Source organism: Glandiceps talaboti, chromosome 6 (genome assembly GCF_964340395.1).
Source record: "Glandiceps talaboti chromosome 6, keGlaTala1.1, whole genome shotgun sequence".
NCBI classification, from domain to species: Eukaryota; Metazoa; Hemichordata; class Enteropneusta; family Spengelidae; genus Glandiceps; species Glandiceps talaboti.
This window is the reverse complement of record NC_135554.1, coordinates 13,298,118-13,323,221: the sequence shown is the minus strand read 5'-3', so window position 1 is coordinate 13,323,221 and position 25,104 is coordinate 13,298,118. Positions and strand designations below refer to the sequence as shown.

At 34.1% G+C, this 25,104-nt stretch overlaps 1 protein-coding gene across 1 annotated transcript in view; it reads right to left on the bottom strand.

Moving 5' to 3' along the window:
• Window positions 1-25,104, bottom strand: part of LOC144436049 (F-BAR domain only protein 2-like) — a 42,753-nt gene that overhangs the window by 635 nt on the left and 17,014 nt on the right. The window contains exons 4-23 of the mRNA XM_078124704.1: window positions 21,704-21,845; window positions 20,366-20,437; window positions 19,532-19,637; window positions 18,992-19,071; window positions 18,666-18,764; window positions 16,505-16,601; window positions 15,562-15,688; window positions 15,080-15,101; window positions 13,684-13,752; window positions 12,369-12,426; window positions 11,035-11,216; window positions 10,257-10,275; window positions 9,712-9,742; window positions 8,586-8,728; window positions 8,046-8,248; window positions 5,082-5,302; window positions 4,145-4,300; window positions 3,403-3,535; window positions 2,231-2,433; window positions 970-1,193 (exon numbers count right to left, since the gene is read on the bottom strand). Coding sequence (XP_077980830.1) covers window positions 970-1,193; window positions 2,231-2,433; window positions 3,403-3,535; window positions 4,145-4,300; window positions 5,082-5,302; window positions 8,046-8,248; window positions 8,586-8,728; window positions 9,712-9,742; window positions 10,257-10,275; window positions 11,035-11,216; window positions 12,369-12,426; window positions 13,684-13,752; window positions 15,080-15,101; window positions 15,562-15,688; window positions 16,505-16,601; window positions 18,666-18,764; window positions 18,992-19,071; window positions 19,532-19,637; window positions 20,366-20,437; window positions 21,704-21,845 — 2,387 coding nt within the window. The remainder of the gene's footprint in view (window positions 1-969; window positions 1,194-2,230; window positions 2,434-3,402; window positions 3,536-4,144; window positions 4,301-5,081; window positions 5,303-8,045; window positions 8,249-8,585; window positions 8,729-9,711; window positions 9,743-10,256; window positions 10,276-11,034; window positions 11,217-12,368; window positions 12,427-13,683; window positions 13,753-15,079; window positions 15,102-15,561; window positions 15,689-16,504; window positions 16,602-18,665; window positions 18,765-18,991; window positions 19,072-19,531; window positions 19,638-20,365; window positions 20,438-21,703; window positions 21,846-25,104) is intronic.

The following is a 25,104-nucleotide window of genomic DNA, read 5'->3' as shown; positions in this document are numbered from 1 at the left end:
GTTAGGGATTCCTTAAAGAAAATACTTAGGGTCCCATTACAAAACCAATGTCTGTGAACATCAAGTTAGGGAGTCCAAACAAGAAAACACTTAGGGTCCCATTACAAAACCATGTCTCTAAACATCAAGTTAGGTGGTCCTATAATTCTTACACACAGTGGAACTGATACATTTGATACATAAATGTAGACTGTGAGGGGGGGGGGGTGCAAGATATACAGAAGTTTGTGATCAAAATTAGTACAAAGTGCAAAACAAATTAAACCTACACAACGAAAATGTGGTGTTACAGAATAATACTTAATAAACCAAAACAAACTTGTTCTGCTGTGCTTGAGTTTGTATTTAATATCTAGCCGAGTTCTGATAACTTTGTGCCAATATCCAACTTTAGGGTGGAATTTTTGAACATTCAACTTCAAGACAAGCCGTGTGTGAATACATCTTCAAAGCAATGAATACGATATTTCTGAAATACATACAGTATTGGAATCTTTTTGAATTTGGTATTTTTGAAATCACTCACTAGGTGACAAACCACTTAACGTCAAAGTTGAACAAAATGCACATGGAAAAGCACTCAGAACTCAACATAATGAGGAGACCAAAAAAGAATTGTCACAAAGTCTCATAGACCTCTCTCCAAAATTAAAACCAAACAATAACATACTCATAAAGTCTTTATATAACTATACAGAATCCAAAGAAACAAAACTATAAGAAATCATAAAAACATATTTCAAAGACCATTCCATAACTGAGAATAATATATATAATATTAATTTTTTTTTTTTCAGGTTACATAAATTCTGAAAATCATACTACAAACTAAAAATAAAACTGGCATGCTGATTGGTTAACAAACAAAAGCACTGACAATTCAATATATGAGAGAGCCAATCATGGTAAGTGTTGCATTCTACTGCAAATACATGACTTGTTTGCAGTAGAATCAACAGAAATACTTACCAGTGGCAAACCGTTTCTTGACTAACGATAATCTATATGATGTGCCTACAAGTTCAATGTCAATGCCGGATAGTGTTGTACCCTCCGTGCTGAACTGTACTGCTACTGTGGCTGGCTTGCTAGGGCCCTCTGATAGGTCAAACTTGGCACGTAATGAACTAGCGCCCTCTGTGGTTGGTGTTATGTCGTTCAGTTTCCACAGTGCTCTTTTGCTGTCTGCCGACCTATCAAGGTACAACATCAAACATTATACATGATTTTCTGGTTATACATTGCATGAGCCACTGTTGCCTATGTTGTTACGATTAGGCTTGTTTATGTGTGAACTAAGATTTTCATCATGAAATGATGGAAAGACATGTTGACCTCTTTAAGTGTGAGTTATTTTACTGAACAAAGACTAAACACCATCAATTATACAAAAGTTTGTACATGTGTAAACCCAGGGTATGGTCAGATGAACCCCCCCCCCCCTTACCACATTCAAACTCCTGCACATACTGAATACATGGCATTGTATGGGGAGACGCACAATATGTCGTGGAAGCATCAACAGCTCTGTTATGCTTCAAGTATACCTGGCTAACTAGAGCACTTGTGATTTATGAGCTGGCTGGACTTGTTCCTTAAAACTGCCAGAAAACAGTGGCACTAAGACTGGGGGCTGTAATTTTCTGGTAGAGTTTCTGTCTTTTTCTGGTCACATGGGTTTGCAGCCATGCATGTTGCCTCCTCTGTTATACATATGTATATTTGTACATGTACACTTGTATATCTCATGTATTTTTAGTTCCATTTTGTACTTTACTTTTGTCCCTCGGATAGGACGTAAACTGGAGGTCCTGTGTATCGGAATGCAATACCCAATGCAAGTTAAAGAACATGCTATACTTTTCATAAAGTGTAGGATGAAAACCCAATGAGGTGTTTTTAAACCGGTTTATGTTTATTTTTCTGTATTTGTTTTAATATTCTTGCAGTAACACACTTTCTGTTACTCTGCGCAGCAGCGAATCAATTTAATTGGCTATTTAGGAGATCTCTTTGTCATTTGTTACCTGAAGTGACCATTGTTCGCAATTGCACAACATTACAAAAAAAAGAAAAGAAAAAAGTTATAGTTATTTCTGCTACAATTGCATTTAGCATGTTTAGCCACAATCTCATTTTGTCTGTGAATGAGCGGCCGAGTTCTCATCTCTGTTGGCATGCACCAGGGCGCCCTCACAAGGGAGTCTAATGGTAATTTCTTTCTACTTACCATGTAGCTGGGGGTTTGGATTGCATAACAGTAACACCGCCATCTACAGGAACCATGAATTGCACATTAGATAAAGTGATAGCTTTATCCATAGCTGATGAGTTGTACCTGTAGTCTATTCTCAGCTCTGTTACTGTGGGTTCACACTTCCAGTATGTACACAGCTGTAAAGGTGTAGATGCTACACCTGGTAAAGCTTTCACCTGGAACAAAGTAATAAGCAAATACATGCAAATTAGATAATAGAAGTATATTGACTCATCTATCCGGGCCATTTGATTACTAAATTTAGTTTTAACTTGATAATGCTATATAAAATGTTGTACTTGTTCAGAAACTAGAAGTAATCGTACTTAGTGGAGTCCCTAGTCACATAATCTTCCCAATGACATACAGGGAATTTCTTTTTAAGATCATGGCTGCTGATGTGTTTGGAGCAATTTTTTAAATTTCTATAATACATGTACTTCACTAACACAGACGAACTTTCATTTCAGAACTTATTTAGAAGTTCTCTCTTACAGGGTAGTTAGAATGCCAAGGGACTTGACATGGTTTAATTCAGAGAAATTTGACACTGTACAATTCAGATTTGATACAGCATAATTCCGAGAGATTTGACACTGTATAATTCTGTGAGATTTGACACTGTACAATTCTAAGAGATTTGACACTGTATAATTCTAAGAGATTTGGCAGTGTATAATTCTAAGAGATATGGCACTGTATAATTCTAAGAGATTTGGCAGTGTATAATTTTGAGAGATTTGGCAGTGTATAATTCTAAGAGATTTGACACTGTATAATTCTAAGAGATTTGACACTGTATAATTCTAAGAGATTTGGCAGTGTATAATTCTAAGAGATTTGGCACTGTATAATTCTAAGAGATTTGACACTGTATAATTCTAAGAGATTTGGCAGTGTATAATTCTGAGAGATTTGGCACTGTATAAGAGATTTGGCAGTGTATAATTCTAAGAGATCTGGAAGAGATTTAACACTGTATAATTCTAAGAGATTTGACACTGTATAATTCTAAGAGATTTGGCACTGTATAATTCTAAGAGATTTGACACTGTATAATTCTAAGAGATTTGGCAGTGTATAATTCTAAGAGATTTGGCACTGTATAATTCTAAGAGATTTGGCAGTGTGCTACATATACATACCTGATACTTGAGTATATCTACATTAAAATAAGAGGCTGCAACATTCTGATCAGACTGTCTCTTTAGTAGTGCTGCTAATGCTGACATATTAAATGTATACACTGAACTATTATCGTTACTTTGTACTTCGTCTCTGTAACAGAAAAAAAAAAGTCTTGCAAAATATGTGTATCATTTACAGGAAAAACTGGTATCGAATGCACATGCACTGGTTTGGCTGTTTCAGGTATTAGAGATGCAATAGTCAACAAGCAAATGAATATTAAAGTTTATGCCTCCGTTTAAAGGTCTTTGGACAAAAAATGTTGGTGTAATACCATAATAAATACATTGGCACCGACAGTCCACAATCACTCGTTGCACAAACAACTCTGTAATAAATGTAACTTGAGATATAGACAGTAAGCTCTTATGCATCCATACCCGTAAGTAATGTAATCAGTGGTGGCCATACTTGATTTTTGATTGGTTGCTTGCAACGAATTGTAAACAAGATGGCGGCATGCATCCATGTCTCACTACATAGTGTAAACATATGTGACACTTCTTTTCCCAAAAACTTAGACTTTACTATTATCAGAGATGGTGAGTGAACCATAAAGGTAGTTGTGTATCAATATTTTATTCGAATTTCTGTCCCAAATTGTGTGCATATGTTGTACATTATTTGACATCAGGAAAATGCATATTTATGTTGTTGATATAAATTGTTTGTTTGTTAAGATATGGATACTTTACTCACATTGATATAAGTTGTTTGTTTGGTAGGATTTGTTCTAATTTATCTGATTTCTTGACTCTAACTGTTAATACTGCAGGTGATGGGTTACTAGTTAGCACTTGGATGATACCAGCTGGAAACGATAACATCATCTCACCAGTTATCTTCACCATACATCTAAAATCATGAAAAGACAGCATGCAATATTTCAGTTATCAGAAAAACAAAAGATTGTATAGTTTGGCCACTAGGAGTGCTGTTCAAAAACAGCTTTTAGGTAAGTAGTGAAATGCTTTTACTATTATAAAACACAGTGACTATAGAGTTTCAATTAGGCAGTGTGATGTATAGTTACGTCTCTCACAAGGTTCTTTCGTCACAAATTACATAAAGCAAAATATAGACACCGAACACAAGCATAAATATTACATTTCATACCATGCATAAGCCAAAAATATGGGATATATACTCTGGTCATTCTATGTCATGACAACGCGTGTCTACATTACTGGTTCTGCTATGTTCGAAATACGAGTCAAAATGTTCAAAATTGCCATTACTTTCCCCGATTTTTCTTTGATATTACTGGCACTGGTATAATTATGTTATTCTCCAATATTTTTCTTTATTCTTTCTATATTTATTTACTCTTGACCTAAGGGTTGTCACTATGAGTCACTAGACTTGTAGTGACAAAGGCCCCTTAGGTCACTCGTATTTTCCTTGGCTGAGCGAAGAACAAATATTGGGGATTAACATCTAATTATCTCATTGTGAACACAAATCAACATCACTTTCAGATTTCAGTTTTTGTCTATCTTACTGTATCGAAACCAATCTCACAGCTGTATCACATTTTAAATTTTGGCTGTACTCATTTTGCTACTTAAAAAACATCAAAATATTCATAATTCCTCTGAAAATTCCACATTTTTGGACATGATGTGATATGACTTACTTAGATTGGTCAATGCCTTTAAAGTAAGCATTTATACATTCCTGAAATGCTGCAGCTATTGGTATAGTGTCTGACATTCCCAGGGTCAATGGACTCGGTCCTCGTGAACACCCAATTGGCGCTGCAGACGTGGCAAATGTCATGGAGGAGAGAGAAGAAGAGCTATCTTGACGAGGTAGAGAAAACGGTGATGTAATATCTTGTATGGGGGGACTTGTACGCTGTAAATGAGAACATTGGAATGAAAACAGTTACGTTGCTTCTATAAATAGATTCACCATGAAAACGAAAGTGAAACTTGTCACTTACTTTTTGAATGATCTATCTACTCTCTAATAAATGTAACTTTACAAACAATTTCCAGACTCAAGAGAAGACAAGTTTTCCGACAACTTCAAGATTGAATAAAAAATTTACATTTTCTACCATGTGATCTTTGTATGGCATTGGAAACAAATTTCTGATGCTTCATTTGATTGGCAATATGTAGTCACAAGGGCTGTGTACTGAGAAAACATCATTTTGGAGATGAGGATTATGGGTAATTTAATTCTGCATAACTTGGACTATAGAGGGCAGTAGAGTGAAAATGGCGAACACAAAATTATATTATGCATAAAATTAAATGTTTAGTTTCAAGTCCTTTTAATATCAAATTATTTATTTTCTTTACACCAATGTAGAATTGCAGATTATATTAGAGATCCTTAAATTAAGCAGTTTATATCATCACTTTTATTGGAATTACTTAATTATAAAGTGTCTTTTTTTTAAAGTTATTTTAGAGATATAGACATGATCAGTGGCAACATAAATATTGCAAAGATCTAATTAAATTAAAATTAAAAAAAGGCAAATTCTTGTCACTATTGAAGTATTTATACACAGGCAAAAACACAGAGTGCAAAGAATAGAGAATACAGTAAATATATGAAGGAGAATACACACACATCATGGTAAAAAAAAAGATAGACAAATAAGCATTGAGAGCTATGTATGTATACATATATGTCTCTTACATTGGAATACTCAATCATAGCATCAAGGCATACAGGTATGGAAAAAAGGCAAACTTGAAGTGCAGAATTACAGGCTGATAACAAGTTAGCTTGGCTATATAGCTGCCATTTCCAAAGAATTGCCAGGATTTTATCAGAAGCATATGTCATGTTAGCTGTATTAGCATACATATAGCTTTATTAGCATATATATATAGCTTCATTAGCATATATATAGCTTTTTTGTTTGAGTATGGATAGAATAAAAGTCTCATGCACTGAAAAATAGCAGGGAAAAGTCCATCTGATCTTTGACTCTCACTTGTGTTAAGTTTCATTACACATAGTACAAAATATTTACTATAGTGTATGCTGTATGGAATAGATTATGTACTCAGAAATTTGAACATAAATCTGCTAACATCTTGCCTTCTATTTCCATTCTAGGGTAGACTGTATGTAAAATGGGTTGTGTCATTCTGCCCTCATTTTGCATTTTCTTCCAGAGGGATAGTCTGATATGTGAGAGCCCCCACCATGGGCATATCTTGAAGGGGGAATGTCACTCCAGGAAATAGAGACATTTCATAAACTATGGATTCTGGAGAGTCATTTTATGATTTTTACATCACCTAGGATTACTCACAATTTCAGAGAAACATCAAGTTGATCATGTTTCTTTATTGGGTATCTTTCCTATGGTTGCATTGCATCATGGGAGACAGCAGAAATTTGTTCATGATTCCCAAGTGCTTATTTCCTTGTAAAATATCTCTCATGAATATTCATTGTTCAACCATGAATAAAATTTGAAATATTTCACAGGGTGCTGCTTTCATCATGGTACTTGAATTTTAATTGGTTTGTACAACAACTTGAACAACAAGGGGCTAAAATTGTTTTTATATAACTTATTAAAGATGCACTAGATGCAATTGGAACATTTTTAACTTTTCAATGACTGTAGTATCATTCTTTGATTGATTGAAAGAGTAATAATCTATTTATGGTTAGTACAGATTTAAACCAATGGGGAAAGCTGATTGCCACACTTTTTTTATTAGACTTGAACATGCATGATTGAATAGCAGCACATCCACAGCTGTCATTTACCCAGTATCATTTCTATAGTGGAAATACACCTCCATTCTGGCGTATCAATGAAAGCTATGGTTTTGGCACATCTATTGCATAGCCACACTCCTTGCTGATAGCTGCTCACTTGGAGAAGAACTCCACCTACCTGTGCATCAAATGGAGCAGTCTGGAAATTTCGAAAAATATCGGTATCGTGTGGGATCAGCCAGGAGGGTGAAATTTCAGATTGGAATTTTGGAGTTGTCGGAGAACTTAGTTTCTTCTAACAAAATAGATTTCAAAACAAAGGGAACATTAGGCCAAAAAAAGGAAAAGAAATGTTTTTGGTCAGGATATTTTGACGTGTGAATTTTTTTTTTTTAAATTGTCAAACCTGTCTCTAAATCTACTATTTATGGCAGTTGCTGTTCTTTTATTCACTACTTTAGAGCAAGTGTGTATGCGGGGTAGATGTCATTTGCTTGTTCCTGATTGGCTCTGCAGTTGAATAAAGTAGCAATTAATGTAAGGAGTTTCCCCCAGATCTGCAGACTGCATGGGCTGGACAAACATGTAAGAAAAAGAGACTGACGGAAGGGTATTTAGGTGATACACACACTGACCATATCCTCATCCATATGGTTACATTAAAGCTTATTCCTGTTACTTTTCAAAATAATTAAAGAAATTATTTTCCCACAGAGTTAAGTGTTTGAGGAACAGTGTAGGGAGCTAAATATTAGCTGGATAAGAAATACTGTCACTTTCCGGATGCAGAAAAACAAAATAATTAACAATAGGTGTGTTGAGGGCGCCATTCAAGTCAGAAAAGAGTATGATAATGTACCTGACTTGTTACAGTGTAGAGCTAGATAAAGTTAGGTCTTACCGCTAATTTCTTATTCCTTGATGGTGGTCTTGGTGGTGGTGCAAAACTGTTATTACTAGAGCCAGCTGCTGGTGTAGGCATGAAGGGCTTGTCAGCACTATTACTGGTAGTGCTTGTGTTGTGTTTCTGTTTGGCTGGTAAGGCTGGTGGCATGTCATGGGTAGCATCGGTAGAGGCACTTGCTGCTCCCCATGTATCTACACCTACAAACAACAAACACATATTAAAACCTGCAGTAGCTTTTTGCATCAAAAGATATATTCACTAAAAAGCGGTCAATTTACTTATAAAAAGACATTGTATCTGTTAATTAGTGGTCAATATTATCTGTAGTTATAGTGTAGTGGCAAGTTTCAATCTTGAGTGAAAGCTTGGCTTTCAATTTGTTATCATGTTAAAACATAACTATAGATACACAAAATACAGTGAGACATTACACAAAACAGAGACATAAAATACAGGGAGACATTACACAAAACAGAGACACAAACTACAGTGAGACATTACACAGAACTACAGAGAATAAGACATAAAACTCACTGGCAGTGGATCCTGGTGTGGTGGTACCGCTAGGATTGGCAGTACTTGGTGTCATTGGTGATAAGACTCCACTCCCTCCAGTCGGAGTAGTTGCAGGCGATGGACCAAACAGATCCAACCCAATCAAATCATTACTTGGTTTACTACAATAAAAAAAACCCACACATAGCACTAAATCAGTGCTGACAATGACTACTTTGGTCTGGGGAATTGACTCTTACTTTCCATATGAATGACAAAATCCGATTAGTTGAACTGTCGACTGTACTTTCTTTGTCCCTGTGGATTTGAGTTCATTACTTTGACAATACTATGGGGATAATGCTAAGAATACTACAGGTCTTTGTGTACTTAAAGTTTTGCATATTAATGACTAACGAATTGAATGTGTCTGGTCAAGACATACTATGTTTACCACTAGGGGGGAATACTCTTGAGACTTGATGAATGTTTTAGAGGACACACACCAGTGTGCCCTCTTATGATAGCCAATTTTTAATTGTAGTGGGTCAAAATGAGAAAAACTGGGATTTCTTGTGAGACACCACATAGTAAGAGATAGGGGAACACCAAATTTTGGCGTGTCACTAGAAACTTTGTGTCAAATTGGCTTACAGGGCACACTGAGTTGCCAGACAAACTAAGCCTATTTCACACATAACTGCTCCATTATTCTTCCACACGAAAAGTTAGAATCGTGGGCTGTACTTCATTCATCTCTTTACTTGATTAATAAAGAAAAGATACAATCAGTGAAAGAATAGAGGTAAAAAAAAAAAAGAGTTTCTTGGCAACTGAGTGAAAATGATGTGATGCGAAATCATGAAATGACTCTACAACAAAAAATTTATGAACATGCCTTTATTTTCTGGAGTGGTGTTCCCCTTTAATACAACTTACAGGGGAGACAATAAAGTATTATCATATCTTGGATTTGTGTGTGTTCGATTTGCTCTAACATTGTTTATTTCATCAATTCTGACCACTGCAGTCAAACCAACTATTAAATGTCAAATGGGAAGATCAACTTCCTTCACCACTACACAATATCTGTCTGGGGATCTCCCATTGAATTTTCCATATGAAAGTTACTTTCCTACAAAATTATTCATGAAACTCGACTTACCCTCCATTTTTTCTTGATTTTGTCTCACCATCTATAGAACAGAAAAATTGAAAAATTAATGTCAAGATTATGTTTATTTCAATTTGATATTTACATATAGAAATTTTGATTTTAGATTTTATTAGTATTGATCTACAAAGGTGGGGTGGGGGAGGGAGGAAGAGAGGGTGGCAAATAACACATTACAGATTTTCACAAGGGCAGGGGGAATTGGGGGTTATTTCATTATCATCCAATGCCTCACTAGGTATTCAGAAAATACTGCAGTGATCCAGACAGGTGTGGGGAATTACAAATTTGCCCTACACAGAGGATTTGCAGATTACCAAATTGCTCTTTTGATTGGTTGGGATGATTGTGTACAATCCTAAAATGTCTTTGAACATACAAAACATTGTCATTATATGTGAAAATCTGTTGAGTTTTTATTCAGTTTCCATCAAATATAATTATAACACAGATGTTAAAAAAGGCGTTGGGTTGAGAAAAACAAAAGTTAATTGAATACTGAACACAGAGGGCGCAGTAGCCTGCAAAATACTTACTTGCTATAGTTTTCCTTCCCTAAAGATAGATAAAAAGAGAAAGAATGTTAATTAAATAATAACTAACAGAAATGATTTCTTGATTCTGAGTATCCAAAAATGTTACCCAAAAATAAAGAGATTGGCAATGACAATGGCAGAACATAAATATATAAATTATAAATTATTTCAGAAGTGGGCATACAATATGGATGCCTAGTATCAAGGAACATGCTATAACTTCCTTCCTGAGAAGTACACTACACAGGATGTACAGAAATAGTCCATCCTGGCATTCAGGTATTACTTAACATGATAATATGTATCCACTACTTTTGTGTGGTTTCTGTTTCTGTTTCAATTTTACGCTCAACATTAATAGGTATTGCATGGAAGTAGTAGGAGTGCATGTGAATGTGGGTAGCACTAGTATGGGAGGGGGAGGAGGTAATGTCCTTGACTGCTCCTTCTTTGAATATTTAGTTTCCGTTTTCTTTTAAATTTAAAATGATAGCATACATAAATAAAGGTAATCTCCACTTTGACAGAGACAACATTTTATCTGCAAAAATACAAAATACTGACTGATATAGCTATTTCATCCCTCCTTCTCTACCTCCCCCAATCCATCCATCCCTCCATCAAAACATCAATTCCCCCTCCCTCCCTCAATCCAAGCTTTCTTCCCTCCCTGCCTGCAAGCACCTGCCTCCCTTCCTCCATCAAAACATCCATCCATCCCTGCCTCCCTACCTCCATCCACCCACCCATTCATACAAAAAGACAAACAGTCTCTTACAGCAGGTGATGGTGATAATGTCAGTCCTCCTATGGCAGCTTTGAGTTCATCTACTGAGTTGTTAATGCCTGGACTGACACCCCTGGTTACCACGGCTGGTTTGATTTCTACATGTATCTTTCTCCTCTCTTCCTGGTCAGAATCTTCACCAGATGATGAATAAAAACTATCTCGTTTATTCTGTACACAGCTGTCAAGGAACGAATTCTCACCAGTTGACTAGGTCTAGAGAAAATAGCAGCTGTTTACAGCTTTAGGCCTAAAAAAATTAATTGTTTGGTTCTGGTTACCTGACACCCACCTAGCTTTTTACTGCCAGCCTTTAACTTTTTTTTATGTATTCAAGAAAAAAAGTAAAGCAAAAGTTGTGAAGTCTAACGAGAAATAGTGGATGTGAAAACTGACATCAACTTAAAAAGACACTCTAAAACTGTTCTTCAAATCTGTAATGGCTGTACATCTGATAGGAAGAAATAAACAAAACAGAGACTATGTGAAAAACAATGGGAAACCTGAACTAGACCACCAACTCAGAAAAAAAATATAATCAAATATAATTTAAAAATCTACCTACCCCACCTATTTTAAATTTGAATGTAACCGGAACCACACAATTTTTTTTTATTAGGCCTTATTTCTTGATCAGCTACAGTTCTATCCATAAGTGTTGCAACATTTTATACATTTTATGGTTGTACTGTAAATCTGAAAATTGTCACTAAAGACTTATTTTTGCTTATTTCACTGGAAAACAAACACCGCAAAAAATAAACAGTGACTAAAATGCCTTCTTGTACATGAACACAATGTACCAGTCTGATAATTAGTAAAAAAAATTAGTCTTTTAGACCTAGCTGAAGACTGTAAAATTGCAAAATTTTCTAGCAGCGAAAATATCTAGGTTTACGGTATTCCTATTACATATATCTCTCAGTGCAATGCTCTCCCTGACCCCAGTAACAAGAAACTAGGGCATCACAGTTTCTTGTAATTTCTGAGCAGCATAGATAGCATCAAAACAGCCACAAGACTCCATATGGTATTTTCATAGGCTCCAACCTACAGAAAGTGTTGTTAGTCTCTAAGCCTTCTTAAAATGCAAAGGTGTCACTTTCAGGTTCTCACACTAGTATTATCATAGACCTTGGAGGGTCTATGGTATTATCTATCACAGTGTAGCCATAAAGGATTATCTAGGATTATTTTGTTTTGCTCTGAATCAACCATTTCTATAACTCTACCAGAAAACTTTTTTTGATAGCTACAAATGTTTACATTCCCCCTGTGGAATACTCAAATATAACGATGTATGTTGGTTTTACTCAAAAGGATATCTGGGGTCACTTCCTGGGGTCTGATGGTGTAACCCTCTTCATCAACTTCTGGCATATTCTGTAAGAGAAGTAGTAGTGTACACAGATAACGCACATCAATACCATTGTCATCGCATGTACTTCACATTTTGGAATATTACTGATCGGAGCCATGAGAAATAGATGCAAGGACTTTGAAGAATCTTGCATTGTGAATAAATTAATTGTACCAAATTCAGACAATATAACAGTGGTTATTGTTTTTGGTATTTTTAATCAATCAGGGTAAATTCTGTATTTACAACATCTGCATTGTGGTGAACACATACACTGTTATGTATAAGAGACTCTAGCTAAATCGTGACACAAAAAGTGACAATCCTGTCCAAGTCATAACACTGTAGCTACAACAATATGCAGTATATGTACAAATTGCATGTCTGCAATCACTTCTATTTTTCACAATCATTCTTTGAAGTAAAACACTGTTCAGTCATTTTCATCATTTATGCATACAAACCAACAAGTTATAGGAAACAATTTTTACTTATAATAGTGATTTCAGTTACCTTTTTGGAATCTAGTTTTGAAGTGACTACTTTTGCTTATCTGTGATCTACAGGTGTTTATTAAAATTATTTAATTGTGATGCGATAGAGAGAAGTATACCAACAAGACTACATGTTAGTCAATAAGGTACCTGCTACATGTAAGTACTGACGTTAGTGCCCTTACTACATGTACATTGCAATTCTTGGTTGGTAATGGTTTTTGCATAGATCTTGTCAGCATGTTGCACTGTTCTGTATTATGCTGCTCTGCAGTGTGTGAAACTATACTGTGCTTCACCATCGTGTTCTGTTGTGTGTGAAACTATACTGTGCTTCACCATAGTGTTCTGTTGTGTGTGAAACTATACTGTGCTTCACCATAGTGTTCTGTTGTGTGTGGAACTATACTGTACTTCACCATAGTGTTCTGTTGTGAGTGAAACTATAATGTACTTCAACATAGTGTTCTGCAGTGGGTGAAACTACAGTGTATACTGTGCTTCATGAAATACATTTAGTGTAACAACACTGTGCTACTCAATACTGTTATGTCATGCATAAAACTATACTGTGCTGCTCCATAGCATGTTGTAGTGCGTAAAACTACATGTTGTGCACGAAACTATGCTGTGCTAATACATGTAAATGTTGTGCATGTAACTACACTGTGGTGCTTAGTAATGTACTGTGAACTATAGTGCAAATTTCAATCATGGTCCTGGAGCTAACAATGCATGTTGCCGAGTTAATCCAAAGAGTTAGTAAGGAGAGTCAAAAAAACTCACCCTGTGGGTGTTGTTAGAGTTAGGAGACATTGCACCTGGTGATGTTGCTAGAGGTGAGGCTGGAAACGACTGTAAAAAGTGTTAGTTAACACGTCAGTTAGGTGATGGAAACAAAATACATAGATACAATACATGTAGTGTGTGGTGTGATGTCAATCACAGCAAACAAAGTTGAAAGATGATGTCATTTTGATATCAAAGGGCCAAAGCTGAGTTTATAAGCTTTTTGGTGTCAGTGGTTTACATGTAATCATTATTGGTATATCGTTTGTCAATGGCTGCCATCGTCGTAAAACATAGCCTCTTTTACGGCACAGTACAAGACGCACACCTCCATCGTTACTTTGCAGTGTTGAGGAAGAAATACAACAGCTCTGATTTATGAGAATGTTTGAAGGGATGCATGTAATGGCATTAAAACTTGTTTCTTGGTATTGATAGTACAATTGCAGACATTTAAAAAAACGGGGTTTTACTCAAAATTTTAGAACATGTGCACAAATATATATACAATAATACTATTGTCATCAAATATTTGAATGTAGTATGCCTGTATACCAGGTCTAAGTTTGGTCAGTATTTCAATCAGTTGAACACTACACATAAACTTTTTTTTTAATATGCAGCAAAATTTACCATTTAAAACATATTAACTCAGCTGATGCCCTTTTCAACATATACTGTGTAAAATAAAACTGAACATTGTAAAATTTTAGTTCCATGCATTTAAAAGCTTGAGATACAAATCAGTAGGTGTAGTTTGAAATATAGTCATGTGGTATATACATGTATATGACAACATTTGCTCTATGTTGTGTTAATTTCAGAACACGTTATATATGAAAATATTTGTTCTATATTGTTAATTTCATAACATAGTATGTATGACAATACAAAATTTGTTGTTAATTTCATAACACATGTTATATATAACAACATTTGTTCTATATTGTTAATTTCATAGCATAGTATGTATGACAATACAAAGTTTGTACTGTGTTGTTAATTTCATTATTAGGAATGCATTCTGTCTATTGCAATTTGTATATTGCTTAGACCCCAAAAACAAACAAAATATCAGTCAGAATACCCCTTTTGTGATAGTTTGATGAAATATGTACAGACATGACTGGAGATAGAAAACAGATATACATGAAGGTCAAAAAGACAAAGAATTTCTTATCGTTTTGTTTTCAATGTTTAAAAAAAAAAGTGTACAGTTAGCGGCTTAAACTAGGATCGGTTGGGTTACAGAAAACACACATTTTTTTTACGTTGCCTGATAGACATACAATTGGATGAAATGTATTGAAATAGTTCAACTAAGTTTACTTGGATAGATACTACCGGGGGTACTAGTAATGTGACTGAACTGTTTGAAAGGAAATATATTTACCGGATCGCCATCTGGTGTTCCTCTAGAAAATGAAAAGAAAAAAAAAAGATTGTTTAATGTGAGAACTTACACTTTCCAGGCACAATTACAGCAAGTCAGCCCAATTTTTTTTGCTAACGTGTTTTAAAGTCAACGGTGTAGTACTAGAGGCTGATGTCATGTGCTGCAGTTTGTTACATTTCTCAGCGAAAATGTGGTACATGTATTTCATGTGTTGCTGTTTTTGTTACATTTCTCAACGAAAAATGTAATACTGTTGCTGTTTTGTTACATGTTTCAGTGAAAATGCCATACATCATGTGTTGCAGTTTTTGTTATATTTCTAAGCAAAAATGTGATTACTATGTGCACTATGAAATAAGCAACTGCTTGCCCACCCAACTGGAGTTGCAAAGGTTTTCTGACACTAGTGACAGCAGAGAAGACTTTTTAAAATAAAATTTTGTATTTTTGTATGTATAGTTTATATTCTAATTACATACCCTGATTCGTTGTCTTTATCATTTTTCTTCTTCTTGGTTTTCTTGATTCTTTTTTTAAGTCTTTCTTTTGGTGGTTGTTCAGGTAATGGCATATTTGACACATCGCATTCTTCAAATACTGCAGAATCTGATTGAAGGGGAAAAGAATAATCAAGAAAAAAAATCAAGTTCGTTTCAAACGAACATGTCTGACAGAAAAAAACCCCACAAAAACATTTTTCACTTCATCTTTTTTGGGTGAGATATCAATGTGTCATCATACCCACTGAATATTTTTCAAATAATGACACCAGGCTTGACTAGGTATTAAACTCTAGGCAAGTGCCATTGTAGCCAGAAACATGAAAGCTGCAATACTTATAACATGAATAGGTCTTTTTGGTAGTCTACAAGGTCCAGTTGTTGGTCTGTTTGTGTAACCATTATTACCAACATAGTAGGCTTTTACACACCATAACACCAAAGTAAAACATTTCCTATAATATATGTACCACAGTCATTTATAGCATCCATATCACGTGGAAAAGTATACTCTTTCATTTGCTAACACAACCCATAACACCAAAGTAAAGCGTTTCTTGTATGTACCACAATCATTTATAGCATCCATACATACATACATACATACATACATACATACATACATACATACATACATACATACAATTTTTTTGAATTTAATTTTAACAAAAAAATAATTTTAAGTTTTTTTAAAAAAATTTAAAATTAAATTTTATTTTTTTTAGTCTTACAATGCTTCATAATAAGAAAAAATCAACATTTGCAATGCCTTTTTACAATTACTTGAGCGATTTCCAATTGTTTCAGGAACAGCTGTTGTCTATTTGATATTTCAAACAGTCTCAGTGAATCAGTAACAGGCTTTGAAACACTCTGTTTATACTTCATAAAAAAAACAGGAATTATACAATAATTATCTTACTTAGCCTTTCTTTTCCTGTTCCTTTAGACTCTGCATACATCTCTATCAACTTCTCAATTGAGAATCCATTACAGAGTTCACGGAACTCATTATTCACCTACAAAAAAAAATTCACACCGTATAATTTGATTGTCAGCAAAAAGTACACAAGAGTTCAATTTGAAAACACTGCTGAAAGTGGATCATTTCCAAAATTTCCATTCAAAAACACGGTCCGTGTTAAAGGTGCGAAAAATGAACGATTCAAAAAGGGTGCAACCACAATGCAACTACTTTTTATCATCCTGTGTTGATGCTGATATGTGTACATTTTATGTATATGTTTATTTTGTATTCTGACTATCGCTAACATAGAGCATCAGTTACAGACTGCGCCACTTTACACTTTGTGGAATTCCTAGCACGTAAAAACACATGCTTGTCAAAACTACTGAAGATGACCACACAGATATTGGAGTATGCACATGATGTAGATAGTCATGAATATGTAGAATATAACACTGAAGTGTCTTATCAGACTAGTTTTTTTTACTGGACTGCATCAACAACTATGTTTGGAATACCAATAAGATGACAACCATGGTTGATTCAGTTTGTTTTGCCTCCATAGTATGAACACACTGTGTATTTTATAAGTCAATGTTATGGTTTTCATTTTGTTTGCTGTTTTGGGAACAATTACAGTAAACACTGGTGTGAGGAGTTGTCCTTATAAAGACAATTAATACAGTATTATAAATTACAGACAGCACATGTATCTACTCTTGCCAATGTCACTTCTTGTGTACACGGCTTAATAACAAAATGTGTAAATATATAAATACAAATATGTTTTGTATGTTTTGTATGTATGTATGTATGTATGTATGTATGTATGTATGTATGTATGTATGCATGTATGCATGTATGCATGCATGTATGTATGAACATTTTGTATGTACGCATGTATGTATGTATGTATGTATGTATGTATGTATGTATGTATGTATGTATGTATGTATGTATGTATGTATGTAACCATATAATCTAACTCCAGCCTAAGGTAGAAATCCAGTACCTCATGTGTCACGTAGGAAGCTGTATAAACATATTGTGTGATTTAATTCATATGTGGGCGACAGGTGATTAACTTTCCTTCAAAAGAACTAAAAATAGCAGCTATCAAAGAATTCAGAGGAGAGCCGCTTTAATCTGTAAAACCTTTCATACTTTATTTTCATTAGTAACTACACATTTTATACAATTATATACTTAAATAGATGAAACAATGTACTGCTGTGATAGCCACAAGGTACTGCCATCATCTCAGTAATTATTATTGATGCACCAACCATCAAAAGGGGATTCAGCTGACTTTATATATAGTTTGACATTTCATAATTCTCCATTTGACAATTTTTCAATAATTGATAGATCAAAACACACTGCTTTCTTCCGTAGTATGATTTCCCTAAAGGCTACATCAAGGGGTAATATTACTGTTACCATGGTAACCTAAATGTTGTAAATGTCGTTGGAATATGATGAAAGACAATTCGTTTTTATATCAGGGTCCTGTTGAATCTCTGTGTGGATTCGAAGACGAAAAGGCATTAAAGTGACCAGATGTTTGAGTATTTCAGGGAAACACTTAATTAAATAAAGGGGAAGACCACTCCATGAAATAGACATTTTCATAAACTGTGTGTTCTGGAGAGACATTTCATGAATTTACATCACCTAAATTATTTGTGATTTCAGTGAAACATCAAGTTAATCTTTTGCCTTTATATGGAATATTTGCTATGGGCTATTGCATCATGGGAGTCAGCACAAATGAATATTCATGACTCCAGAGTGCTTATTCCCTTCAGTGCAAAATATATCTCATGAATATTCATTATGCAACCATGAATATATTACTTCTGCTGACTCCTACAAATCTCATGTACAAGTTGCTCTAGGCATGATTCAAAATCATGTTAAATTTACATAATTGGAATAACATATTATAATTACATTTTGATATAAAGCACACATTACATAACAACCAAAGACTACAGACTGAGCCGACCTTTGACCCATTAATAGCTATCGATGATTACATTATTTCTATGTGATAATTTACACATATTCTAAATTAAATTAAATTCTAAAAAAAAAATAAACTGATAAGACATACCTGTCCGACCAGGTGATGTGTACTTTCACAAGTGGTGTTGTAATCACCTAATACTTTCTTCATATGCTTCAGATGGGCTTGTTCAATTTGCTGAAATTGCTGCAATTCAAGATAAGAAGTTTAGAGTGCAAACTTAGAGATGGAAATCTCTTCTTCTTCTTAGGTACATTTGAAGTGAAACAATAGCCATGGATGAAAACAATTTTAGCCCTCACTTCACTAAATCTGGTGAGCCCTCTTGTGGGGCTTTCCTGAGAAATGGCCGGAACTTCACTACCTGGAATATGACACATCAAAATCACAATCGTATACAAAGAACGACCTACCTTGCATGTTTCAATCATTTTCTTTTCAAAGTCATCTCTATTGGTGTTATACTTTTCAACAAATGCTTTGTAGTCTTCCACTGTAAGATAACAAATCAATCAATCAATCAATCAATCAATCAATCAATCAATCAATCAATCAATCAATCAGTAAATGTACACAGCGTATATGAGCTAAAGGTCAGTTGGTCACTGTTTATATTTCTAATGTATGCTCTGTGTTTCTTATCTATCTAAATGATCAATCATGGGAACATAAAATTTACATGATACAGTCTTTCGGCGATCATTCCATGTTCCTGCTGTAAACATATAGGCAGTTCTAGCAGTCATTGCATTGTTACCTGATCACAGTGGCACTCTATCAAATCTAATCTTAGAAACTGCTTATGAAATCCGTGCAAGGATTAACCTGTGAGAAAAATCTCATAATCCTTCTTGTTCATGTTTGCATACTGGATTATTATAATCTGTTCTGATATACTAGTATTAAAATGAATTATGTATTAATCTTTTTTTTTTTAATTCCAGTGAACTTACTAGCTTTCTTGTATTTGCCTTCGGCCTTTTCAATTTCTTTGGGTGAAGCATTTTCCTTCTTCAGCCTCTCCAAATCATAGCATTTGTTATTGTAGTTTTCTTTGGCCTGGTAAAAAATAAAGATGTGTAAAACAGTGTCTAATACACATGGAGAGACATACATACATACATACATACATACATACATACATACATACATACATACATACATACATACATACATACATACATACATACATACATAAACACATAAATACATACATACATACATACATACATACATACATACATACATGCATACATACATACTTAAATACATACATACATGCATGCATGCATGCATGCATGCATACACACACATACATACATACATACATACATACATACATACATACATAAATACATACAATGTACATACATACATACATACATACATACATACATACATAGATACATACATACATACATACATGCATTGTACATGCATACATAGATACAGATACATACATACATACATACATACATACATACATACATACATACATACATACATACATACATACATACATATTACTTATAATTTAATTTTTACATCACATCTGAATTGGTGATGCCTACGCCACCATTTGTTAGACATGATTTTTCTTGTATTACTAGTTGGATAAGCAACAGAATTATTTCACGATGACACAAAAGTAAGCACAGAAACCCATCAAGTTACAGACTGTGTCCGTTTTTAGCTATGCCTGATCATTTTATAAACATTTGTCTTCCATGATTTTCCATGAATGTATATGATAATTTTTTTTTAAACCAACAAAAGGAAATTCTTACTTTCTGTAGGGCTGCTGTAGTAGTCTGTATAGTCTGCACGGCTTCTGCTGTACCTGAAACTTCCTCTTTCACCTAATCAATTAATCAACAACACATTAATTAATCAATCAATTAATCAATCAATCAATCAATTAATCAATCACTTAATTCAACGCAAACTTGTGATTTACATAAAACAACTCTGAGCTTGGTGCTACGATAGGGTGGGAGTAAAACAGGATGGAAAATAATATTTCCAGTACAGCTACAACTTCTGACATTAGACTGTGGACGAAAGGAACCTGTTACAAGCAAGGAAAGTAAACAAATGGATTAGTAATACTTGCCACAGCAGGTTGGAAGTACAAACAACACATTTCATGTTTGATGAGAACAGTTTTATGGCTTCTTTGTGTGTACATAAAGTGCCAGGGGAACTTCTAATTTGTTTGTGAATGTGAACTACATGTAATTAGTATGTAAAGAAGCCATACAGCTGTTCTAATCAAAGGATGAAATGTAATATACGCCTCTGTGCCTCCAACATACTATGTCAAGTGTTATTAATCCAATTCAGTTGTTTATTTTCCCTGTTTGTGCCAGGTTCTGTTTGTCCATGGTCTGATGTCGGCAGTTGTACATTTTAAGTGAAGCTTTCAACACTGAGCAACACAACAGTGATAAAGGGCATGTGTGTCCTGATTCCAATCATAAGTTACTCCATAAATAGCACAAATTGATTTGTTCCCTTAATTGAATTATTCCATTCCCTTTTAATGTTGGGTCCTGTTACATGTTTAGTGTTAATCGTCTGTACTCAGTAGATCAAATGCTTTATAGTAATTTGTTACAGTGAGTATTATTAGATGTGCAGTGAATTCAATGAAAGCTCACAGGAAATAAAGTGGTGTTTGGCTCCGGGGAAAATTAAAATGTACAGGTGAATACACAACTTACAAGTGCTTTGTATGTGGTACCACGCACTGCATAGATTACATTTTGTATGTAGATGTACTACATGTATGTCTTAGATTTCTGGTGTGAATTCAGAGGTTTTAAACATTCCATAAGAGGACACATACAAATTTACTTAAATTATATAATTGTAAAAAAAATCAATTTCACATATACATTGTTAAGTATTGTATGATTCAGTTATTTTATGAACATGAATTTGATAAAATTTGTGTGTGTGTGTGTGTACGTGTATGTACATGCATACCTATACAAGTACATGTATGTGTTTATATGTCAGAACTTAGATATAGCATACAGGTAAAATGTATATACCATAGTAACATGACAACTGCATCATGATGTACATCAAGTATTTTCAAATTTAATATGTCATATACTTACGGATTTGTGTTTTTTGTGCTGTTCATCAGTATATTTTTGTAATTCTTTGGCAATTTCATTCAGTTTGTGTAAAATTTGTTGATGTAGACTCGCCAGTTTCTCAGTAGAACTCTTGATGATTTGCCAGTATGGTGCAAATGTCCTGTATATCAAAGAAAATAAATCAAAATAATATCAATAATATATCAGTTACAACAAGTGTTTTTGATTAGGACAGTTAGCAGGTAAAATCTACCAGTGTATGGTATGTATGTATGTATGTATGTATGTATGTATGTATGTACAATGTATGTATGTATGTATGTATGTATGTATGTATGTATGTACATTTTGTATGTACGCATGTAGGTATGTATGTATGTATGTATGTATGTATGTATGTGTGTATGTATGTATGTATGTATGTATGTATGCATGCATGCATGTTATGTACATTTTGTATGTACGCATGTATGTATGTATGTATGTATGTATGTATGTATGTATGTATGTATGTATGTATGTACATTTTGTATGTACGCATGTATGTATGTATGTATGTATGTATGTATGTATGTATGTATGTATGTATGTACATTTTGTATGTACGCATGTATGTATGTATGTATGTATGTATGTATGTATGTATGTATGTATGTATGTATGTATGTACATTTTGTATGTACGCATGTATGTATGTATGTATGTATGTATGTATGTATGTATGTATGTATGTATGTATGTACAATGTATGTATGTATGTATGTATGTATGTATGTATGTATGTATGTATGTATGTATGTATCTATGTATCTATGTATGTATGTATGTAGGTGGCTCCATTTGACCTGGAATACATAATTGGTTATCACTAGCTGACACCTTGTACATGTATAAACAAGTTAGTAATATCCTGTGTATAAAAATAGACAGATGGTGTTAGGGGTTGGATGACACAGAGGTCAGATGACAGGGTCATGATACAACCTTATTACATGTATGTGTCTAAGAGTTGAAATAAATCAACACCAAAGTGTTACCACATATTCATAATATAGTATAGTAAATAGATACACAGGAATCTGATTCATGTAGGGATCAATGGACTGAAAGTAGGTACAGCCAAGTTAATGAACACTTCATCAGTTTTATAGTTCAGCTATAAAAATTCACCACATACGATTTCAACCAGGCAAAATTTATTTCCTTGTAGTAAAGCCTCCATGGTTGCATTGTTTGGGGTCACTTTTATTTTTGCATGATGATTTCACCCCATGACATAGCAGACTAAACATGTATCATTGTATGTATATGTCATGTGTAATATTTTGTACATGCTTAATTGAAATGTGCACATACATGTACATAGCACCTCTTTTCAGACATACAATGTACATGTACAAATTTACTAATTAAAAGTCATGTTTGTCGGTGCTGGATTTATTTTAACTGAATACATGTACATGCAAATGGTTGTTGGGCAGAAAAAAGTCACGCTAGCATAAGAGTTATCATATTTCTGATATCAGCGATTGTTAAAGGTGTCAACAACAACAACAGTTACTGTATACACTGACTGCGGTTGGCCAATCAGATACATGTAAGTTATTTTCAAGTAGTGTGTATACATTCGACTTCCACTGTCTGACCAAGTGAAAATGCACCTTGCACATTGTAAATTGTCATTCTGCCAAACTTTTCATTTGCCCAAATAAATATGTTTGCAGTATAAAACTTCAGTTGATTTCTGACTCTGTTTACAATGTAAGAATATTTGTACCAGCATTGGTACATGATGATGCGTTTTTTACTCTGACGAAAATATTTACATATAAATAAATTATAATATAAAAGCGAATTTATAATGTGCCTGTTCTCTGTAGAGCTCCAGGCGCAGACACAGAACTACTAACAAAATGAGAGGATACAGAGAAAGAATTTGAAAACATGGAAGGATGTAGAGAGAGAATTGTTAAAGTGAGTGAGAGTTACGATTGACATACATGGAACTTTTAAAACCTAATGCTGATGTTGATGCATGCCTTGATGGCATGAAAAATTGTCTTTTGGCCTTGACATTGATATGTTTAACCTACATTACAACAATACAATGTATGTATGTAAAAGAGTTGACATGACCTTTTCAAAGTTCAATCTAGTCTAGTGTGAGACAGTACACTGCCCCATTGTTTTGGTAACTGTAACTGTGTCACATAAAATTTAATACATGTACCATCTGTCTAATCTGAACTAAATAAGGTTTAATGTACAGGTTTCGGAGTGCTTAAAAATACAGAGTTGATAGATTTTCCACAATTTCAATTGATGTCGATAGTATTTCCGCTTGATTTGTCGCCATTTCCTCAACCATAATTGGAGAGTTCCACTCTAACTGTTGCTGTCCATACCAGATGCATACAAATGTATACATGTTTGTATGTACATGTACGTATAGGGTATATACTATTATTAGACTTAATTCAAAAGAATAAGGATGTAATAAGTCGTTACTCAGAGTTTCATGCTTCGAGTGATCATCAGACGACCATAATGCTCTGCTACTAATATTTACATCGAGCACTGTTCTCTCCAGTGAGACACTTACATTCATACAATTATTATGTCTGTCCATATTTTTGGCAGATTTGAGATGAACATATAATCCGGAGTTCTAAAAGTGACAGGTGTACATGTAGATGTACACGTTCTTCCTTTTGTGATGACACACATGTATATATATACTACATATGATGTAATTGATGTTACAGCTGACATTGAAGCCAATGTGTACTTATTTTCTGTAAATTACAATATTGTTATTGGTGAGTTGTGACTTATAACTATAATCATTATTTGTCTGGATGTTAATCTTAGCATTGGTGTGTTGATTTCAGAATGACTGGCAGTTCTATAAATCAATCATTTTTTGTATTTGGTATGCTAATTTTGTTCTTGGTGTTTGAGTTCAGAATGACTAGTTCTATAAATACATGTACTTCACTTTCTGTATTGGGTATGTTAATTTTGTTGTTGGTGTGTTGAGTTCAGAATGACTGACAGTTCTATAAATAATTCATTTTTTGTATTGGGTATGGTAATTTTGTTGTTGGTGTTTGAGTTCAGAATGACTAGTTCTATAAATACATGTACTTCACTTTCTGTATTGGGTATGTTAATTTTGTTGTTAGTGTGTTGATTTCAGAATGACTGACAGTTCTATAAATAATTCATTTTCTGTATTGGGTATGCTAATTTTGTTGTCAGTGTGTTGATTTCAGAATGACTGACAGTTCTATAAATAATTCATTTTCTGTATTTGGGTATGTTAATTTTGTTGTCAGTGTGTTGATTTCAGAATGACTGGCATTTCTATAAATAATTCATTTTCTGTATTTGGGTATGTTAATTTTGTTGGTGGTGTG